This window comes from Pygocentrus nattereri, chromosome 12 (genome assembly GCF_015220715.1).
Source record: "Pygocentrus nattereri isolate fPygNat1 chromosome 12, fPygNat1.pri, whole genome shotgun sequence".
In the NCBI taxonomy this organism is placed as follows: Eukaryota; Metazoa; Chordata; class Actinopteri; order Characiformes; family Serrasalmidae; genus Pygocentrus; species Pygocentrus nattereri.
This window is the reverse complement of record NC_051222.1, coordinates 36261930-36270125: the sequence shown is the minus strand read 5'-3', so window position 1 is coordinate 36270125 and position 8196 is coordinate 36261930. Positions and strand designations below refer to the sequence as shown.

At 37.1% G+C, this 8196-nt stretch overlaps 1 protein-coding gene across 1 annotated transcript; it reads right to left on the bottom strand.

Annotated features, from left to right (window-relative positions):
• LOC108413112 (sporozoite surface protein 2-like) lies at positions 1 to 7262 on the bottom strand. The gene is made up of 6 exons (XM_017685466.2): positions 6945 to 7262; positions 6740 to 6799; positions 2380 to 2457; positions 1593 to 1697; positions 1460 to 1506; positions 1 to 1365 (listed from the first exon to the last, which is right to left on the bottom strand). Exons 1-6 carry the CDS (start codon positions 7231 to 7233, stop codon positions 274 to 276), a joined length of 1671 nt encoding a protein of 556 aa, XP_017540955.2. The 5' UTR covers positions 7234 to 7262; the 3' UTR covers positions 1 to 273.
• Between the last annotated feature and the right edge of the window lie 934 nt (positions 7263 to 8196).

Below are 8196 nucleotides of genomic sequence, written 5' to 3'. Positions count from 1 at the left end.
AGTTGAAGCTGTTTTAGCTGCAAATGGTGGGCTGATATCATATTAAACTCTATGGATTAAGAGCTTAGTGTTGAGTTCTTGGTGCCATGTGCCTGACTATCTACTGAGCCTGTAAATGGTAATTTATCAGGTCTCAAGTTTTTGTTAAACTCCCCCAGTTGTTTTCCTTGTGCAAGTTTAAAACTGTTTCAATGTCAATTTAAAAGCAAATCAGTGATTTATGCAACAAGGTAGGACAAGTGACAACTGAGCAGCTTGATAAGATTCATTGGGCTACAGTTCATTAGTGTTGGGATTAAGATTCTGGTAGACGGAATCTGACTGGTTGCTCTTGGTATTCATGATCTGGTAGACAGAATCAGACTTGGTGGTGTTGGGGTCTTCACTTTGAAGGACTGAATCTGATTGGTTGGTTTTAGGATTCATGATCTGGTAGACTGAATCAGACTTGGTAGTGTTGGGGTCTTGGCTTCGATCGACTGAATCTGATTGGTTGGTTTTGGGATTCATGATCTGGTAGACTGAATCAGACTTGGTAGTGTTGGGGTCTTGGCTTCGATCGACTGAATCTGATTGGTTGGTTTTGGGATTCATGATCTGGTAGACTGAATCAGACTTGGTGGTGTTGGGGTCTGGGCTTTGATTGACTGAATCTGATTGGTTGGTTTTGGGATTCATGATCTGGTAGACTGAATCAGACTTGGTGGTGTTGGGGTCTTGGCTTCGATTGACTGAATCTGATTGGTTGGTTTTGGGATTCATGATCTGGTAGACTGAATCAGACTGGGTGGTGTTGGGGTCTTGGTTTGGATTGACTGAATCTGATTGGTTGGTTTTGGGATTCATGATCTGGTAGACTGAATCAGACTGGGTGGTGTTGGGGTCTTGGTTTGGATGGACTGAATCTGATTGGTTGGTTTTGGGGTTCATGATCTGGTAGACAGAATCAGACTGGGCGGCTTTTGGGTCTTGGCTTTGAAGGACTGAATCTGATTGGTTTATGTTCATGATCTGGTAGACTGAATCTGATTGGCTGGTATCTCTTATGTTCTGGTAGAGTGAGTCTGGTTGGCTGGTGTTGGGATGTACATTCAGCTTGGCTAATTTGGACTTTTTTGTGTTAGGGTTTATACTCTGGTACACTGGATCTGATTGGTTTGTTCTGGGCGTTACACTCGTATAGAGTACATCAGATTGTTGGATACTGATGTTAACATTCTGAAAGTCTGCCTGGCTGGTATCAGGGTTCCCTCTCTGATAGACTGAGTCTGAATGGCTGGTTTCGGGGTTCTCCCTCTGGTAGACTGGATTGATTATGATGGAGTGGTGATTTTCATATGGATAGTTCTCATTGTTGGTTCTGTCCTATACAGATAAACAAAACATAAAAATCAGAGCAGTGATGCCAGGATCCTAAAAAAAAAATAAGAGTCATAAACAGTGAATGTCACTCACTTACCTCATGTCTTCTGGAATCCCTCTGTGATATTATTGAGCTAAGGGAACCTGCAAGTAAAACATTGTTTTTGTTAATTGTTATTGGTTATGTTTAATAATCTTGCCGTGTGTATATGTAAATGTATATATGTGACCTGATAATGTATTTAATTTCTTCCGTCGTGTGGAGAACAGCACTAGAACGCCGAGACAGATTCCAGAGACCAGCAGTGAAACACACACGTACAGAATAATGGAACCTGGAATCAATGATTCAAATCAATTAAATATTAATCACCTCTGCAGGGCACTTCACAGTCATGCTTAAAAACAAAGATGAAAAATATAAAATATTTGGAAATTAAGAAGACATTTAAAGTACTTCAGTATCCTGTCACACAAATCCTTGTATCTCTATGGTTTGTCATTTTCCTTATTTTTGCATAATGTAAAAATTTCCAATTTCCAAACCACAACAATTTGCAATATTGCAGAAAAAAATTAAAATAAAACTAGAAGTAACATGTCTGCTATCTCTTTTTCCTCCAGTGCTGAAACACAATTCTACAAGAAGCAGTGACCCCCTTTTTTGAGGTTAGTCAAGGTTTAGTACCAACATTTATTTATTTATAATCAAAATATGTTGCATTAAAAAAATACAACACTTCAGAATGTCATAGAAATTTGGAGCATATTTGTTCTTTAGAATTAAAATTAAGTTAAAATAGGGAATAATTCAGTCTAGAAGAAGTGTTCCTACTGGACATAAACTGGTAAAAACTCAAATATCTCATCACCATCATCATCATCTCATCACAGAGGCTAAGGAATCACAAACATGCATTTCTTGGTTCAAAGGCTTTGAACACCAGCTAGTAAACTCACAAAGTAGATGAGACAGAAAAAGTAAGAGTAGTGTTTGTTATCTGAAGCTTCATGTACCTGAAGAAGTAAGCAGTTGTGTGGCCTTAACAGAGAATGTTGGAGTAGACTGGGAGACATTACTGTCATCAGATGTTCCTGAATGATGGAAAACAAAGAACTTCAATTAATTCTACTTTCAGACTAAATAAAAGAATCTAGTGTTCAAGCGGTTTCTGGAGCTGTTTTTGTATTCAGGCCAGGTGGTAGACCTTTCAAAGCTCCCAGAGCTAAGTGGGGAAACACACTGCCATCAAACTCATATGGGTCCAGAGTAGTACTGTCAAAAATACTTATATATAAATACAATGTTCATGTGAATATAGAAACATTTACTCTCTGTATGCATTCATTTCAGTGAGATTGTGTCTGTAACTACCATGAGGCCACAGAGGTCAAGCCCTCTGTAGTTGTGGTTTTGGAATGGTTTACAATGTCATAAAACCACCAAACCAGAGGGGCTAATTGTCAGCTGACCTCAGATCACATGTGGCTTTGCCATAAGACTTACCTGACCACTATATTTATCTCATTAGAAAGACACAACACTACATAAAATTGACTTTGACTTGAGTGCAACTCGTATGATAGGCCAACTTTGAATTGATGGTAATTCAAAGTTGTTGAATTGTCACCAACTTAACGAGCATTAGAAAGATCTGCGTTAAGTAGTATAATTAAGAAATGAGCACATATATTAGGCTGTATTACGTGTCATTAAATGTAGGCTATGTTCCTGTTAGCTGGAGTTTGGGAAAAATGTGTTTTAGAATGTTTCAGATATATTTTGATGTATGCATTTGCAGTTATTACCGAATTTTCATTCTTCCTAAAGAATGTCCGCAAAGTTCATAGTGGTCTTATTCAAAACCAAAGCCATGCAGTCAGTTGTTACAATATTTAAATGGTAATTTTAATATGAGCAAATTGTACAGGTTCTGTACAGGTACATTTTTCTTTCATCACAGTACAAACAGTGTAAATGTTCCCTCAAATGTACAGCAGTGGTTTTAAGGTCCAGTTGTGAACCTTAAATACGGTTTTCCAGGTGAAAAGTTCGTATTTGTATGTTTTTCATAATCAAATGTTTTCAAACAGAACAATAAAAGTCCTGGAGGTGAGACGGTGTCTGGAGTCAGTACAAAATATAATTTCTGTGGATTATGGTGCAGTTATGTTCCCTGACCCTTGAGGGTTCCACCCCGAGACGAGAGAGGTACTGCCTCAGTGACGTGTCTTTATTTCTGAGAGTGTAGGAGTAATGAATTTTGAAGAATAAACGGTCATGTGACACAGGAAAAAGAGATTACCTTTCTGTATTGTTTTGTACATCCCTCCCTCAAAACTCACCATAAAAATATTACAAAAAATTACACTCAAAATTCTGTACTTTATACTGCTCCATCACACTAATTATAGTATATATATATATATATATATATATATATATATATATATGCATAACATGATGAAAAATGACTAAAACATAAACAAAAAACTTTTAGTAAAAAATTACTAAAACTTTTAAAAAGTATGATCATCCTATTGGTTTTAATAAGGGATAGAACAAAGTAAACATCGACCTATTTTTGTTATAAATGGACTAAAAATAAGAATATATCACTTAAAAGTTGTGGGACACCATTTGCAATTGCAATCCAGCCTTTTTTGTGACGTATCATTTATTTGGGTGAATTTATTTTGACAGCTAGATGGAGATCTGGCTATAGACAGATGTCCAGGAGACCAGCGTTTCACAACCCTAGTCCTGTAGGCCCCACTGCACTGCACGTTTTAATGTCTTCCCTGCTGCCAACACACCTGATCCAACTAATCAGCTTATTACCAGCCCATTATTGAGTTAAAGTGTCTGTGTCAAACCAGGGAATGTGCTACTCCCATAAGTGAATGCTTTTTGCTGATGGTTTTGGGCTGGTCAGAATCCTGATTTACACCCTTAAGAGAGTATTTGGTCTCATAATAAACATCAACTAACTTGGCAATGTTTTTCAGCTGTTTGAAGCCACCAGTGCTGAGTGGAATAATGCTGACTCTTCTTTCTGTAAAAGACTGTCTGCAAATTTACAGACAAGACTTCAACATGTAAAGACATCAAAGGGAAAAGCTCTCCCACACTATCTTGCTACATTTTTTGCCTATTTTGTTTTCCAGAAGCGCAGGGTGCCCAGCTTGACCTTCAGATCTGTGCTGGCACAGCATTTTACCCAAATAACTGGACTAAAGAAACATTTGTCTTATTTTCCACTTCCTTTTTTTCCCCCATGCCCTTACATTTCTGTCTGCGTTGCATTTTCTTCACCACAGAGGGTAAATATTTCCACTGTTTTTCAAAAATTGGTTCATTTCTTAGAAGTTTATTTTATTTTTTTATTCAATACACTCCCATTGCATATAGAGCGCCTTCCACAAGTAGTGGCACCCCTGGTAATCATGAGCAAATGCATTTTTTATTGGTCTCGTTTTATACTTGATTGAATAACTCTGTAATGACATGTCCACAACATATAAAACAGCTACTGATAGTTTAGTCAGTGTTACAGATGGATGACAGAACTACAGCCTATGTAATTACATGTGTATCAACTTCAGTTTTACCTCATGTAATTACACAAGTGTGTCTGCATAGGTGAAAATGCCTATTCTGCATAATGTAATTGCAGAAGGGTAATAACATAAAAGTAGTTATGTTTGTAATCAGATTGAAACAGGACTTTTTCAGTTATTTTTTCCCCAGTAGTAAAAGAACATAAGTAATAACTGACATTAAAGCATTATTTACACTGTATCTGCCAGCTTTCCTGACATTTAGCTGGTGTTTATGTTGTTAGTGCTGTGACACTGTAACCAGTTTCAGATTTAAACCAGTCTGTAATGAGTCAGAACAGCAGACGCCCTTTATATTAACATGTAGCTTCATAACATTCATTAAATGTGTTGCATTTCCCCCAAATCAACATCTACATTACCACTGCATTATTACACAGTAACTACATAGTAATTACACAGGAACTGTCCACTTCAACACTGCACTACAGGAAAGCTCCTGTGTAGTTGTTACAAAGGTACCATGTAATTAAAGAATGGTGTTAATGAATGTGATTAGGTCACCTTGTTAGAACAGTTATTCCACAGTAATTCTGTAAGACAACTGTAATGTTATGTAAAACATACTTCATTTAACTCTTGGAAAAGCCTGCTTATCTGTAGTGCATCAAAAATATACACTCGTGTAATTACATGAGGCAAAAATGAATCTGACATAAGTGTTATTACATAGGCTGTACTTCTGTGACCCATCAGTAACACTGACTAAATACAACAGCTAGTGGTTTTGCAGATGTTATTCCTGCGTAACTACATTATTATAGACGCTTAAGATGAAGTGGGACCTAAAGCTAGCCTGTATATAAAAGTATGATTGAAAGGAAAACATTTCATTCTAATCACTATACTTCAAATATTGTGTACATTATTCATATTTTGAATTAATGTTTCTACAGCCTGTTTCGCTGATGTTTATCAGGCCAGGGCTGCTAATACTTAAAGTATTAAAGTATTAAAATACTTAGTGTAAAGTACTGTATCTACTAGACTTTTGCACATGTATTCTCTTTTGAGTTATGCATATTTCAGCAGAAACAAACATCAGATTTTTTTACATCTTAACCTGAATACTTTGTTTCAAAGCTCTTGTTGGCAGTTACTTTATCGAATTTTATAGTGTGAAGTAATAAACTTTTTTTACAGCGTTGTGGTTCAGTTTGGGTTGATTCCACTTCCATTGCCCAAAGTTACAAAGATCCCTCTGTTAGACTTCAATTGCAAATCTTCAAAATGCATCAGTCAGCAGTTTGGCTATAGAGGATTGCTGAGTCAGTCTTGTTCTTTAAACCTATCTTTGTTCATGCGTATGGATATTTTTAAGTACAGAGTCAAGAGATGTGTTTAAATTGAAGCGGATGTATGTACAACAAACAACACAGACAAAAGCCTCAATATTTTCTCGCTATATACAAATGAACATGCTATGCTTTCCTTTTAGTTAAAGGATTCACAATAATGTCCTATTGTTCCACGGTTCAATGAGTAAGAATGTATACTGAAACAATTCTGGCATATAAACAGATTTCTGACGTATAAATACAATTAAGGAACATCCTTTACGAGTCTTTAGTGTTTACATTCACAGCTACACAATAGCACGTAAAATGAACTATTTTCTCATTTGCAACATCCTAAAGAGGAATCAAACTTGACTTCACTTGGCTGACTTAAATTTGCCTTTGTTTAATTAAGCACCGATTATCTGGAATCCTCAATACCTCAAATGTATGTACAGACTGAGATAATGAACACATACCTGTAGTTGGGAGAAGAGGAAGATGTGTGGTCTGGGAGATAGCAGAAGGTTTTGTGGGATCTGAACAACAGAAGTAGATACCGTGTAAAATTATTTTGCTTATTTTTATATTTTTTTCTCACTGGAGACACAATAAGACTCAACACCAGTTATTTTGTTCTCAGCATTTCTGCTTTGAGAGTGTAGAAGTGTTGAAATCACTCACCCAGTTTTACCAGTAAAAGGATCTCTGTGTAAAGGTCAGGAAGTGGTTTAGGCCTCTTTACCCCACACCAGTATCTTCCTTCATCCTCTGGTCTCAGGTCAGTGATGGTGATGGTGAAGACTCTGGCTGCTGTGTCGTCATCCAGAGAGAATCTCTGATCTTCAGCAGATCCAGATTGAACAGGAATGTCTTTAGTTCCCCACACAGAACATTCTCCTCTGCAGAGATACTTCGTGTTGGTCTCATATCCAGAATCATAGGGGCATCTAATCTGGACTGACTGTCCCATGTGTCCAGTTACAGTAGTTACAGCGCTGACTCCAGCTGTAAAAAAGTACATGTTCATGATTAATGAACATATGAGGTCTGAGACTTCACTCAGCCGATAAAGAGATACAAGATGTAAAGTAAGTGGAGATCATCCCTGAAAACCATGACAAATCTTTGTACAAGCTGTTGGTTTAAAAAGCCTGAGATTATGATTGACTACAAAAGCTACAGAGAAACATCTTACTGAGATAATAACAGCAGTGATGAAGACAAACAAGGGAAGCAGAAAATGTTCATCTGCTTCTCTGGCATGGAAACAAACCAATGCTGTATGTTACTGAGTCTCTATTAAATCATCTGAAATTTAACACAATAACTGAAAGATACAACTCACCAGGAGTGAGGATGACCATGATGATGATCGAGATGATGGCCATGTTTAAACTGGAATTAAACTCTCGTACAGGTCAGGTCACACATGACGAACTGTCCTTACAACTGAAACTAAAGTGCAAGCTTGTCTTAAGAGCTTTCAGCACTTCTCCATTTCATAGAAACTTGAAAAAGGGAAATTCCAGCGATTCGTTGATATTTCTGAAGTAATCATTAAGACGCCAGTACGGTCATCCAGCATGGCCTGACGTGAAAATGTCTAGTTATTCCGTGAAATGGTGATAATTCAGTTCCTGATGCCCGAGACTAGTTTTCATTTGAGTTCATGCGTGGTGGAGATGTACATACAAGGCAAAACCGTCTCCAAGGAACTTTCATTTTCAGGTTTATCGCTATTTTACCATCATCAATGACGTGTAGGTTCATCTAGGGACACTTGTGGTTTTGTATAGTAAATAAAATGGGTTCCACTTTATATTAAGTGTCTCTAATAACTGTGAGCAACATATGCAACAACCATGTAACTACTAATGGTTTAATCAATGTTACTGATGGGTTACAGAAGTATCCCTTATGTAATTACACATGT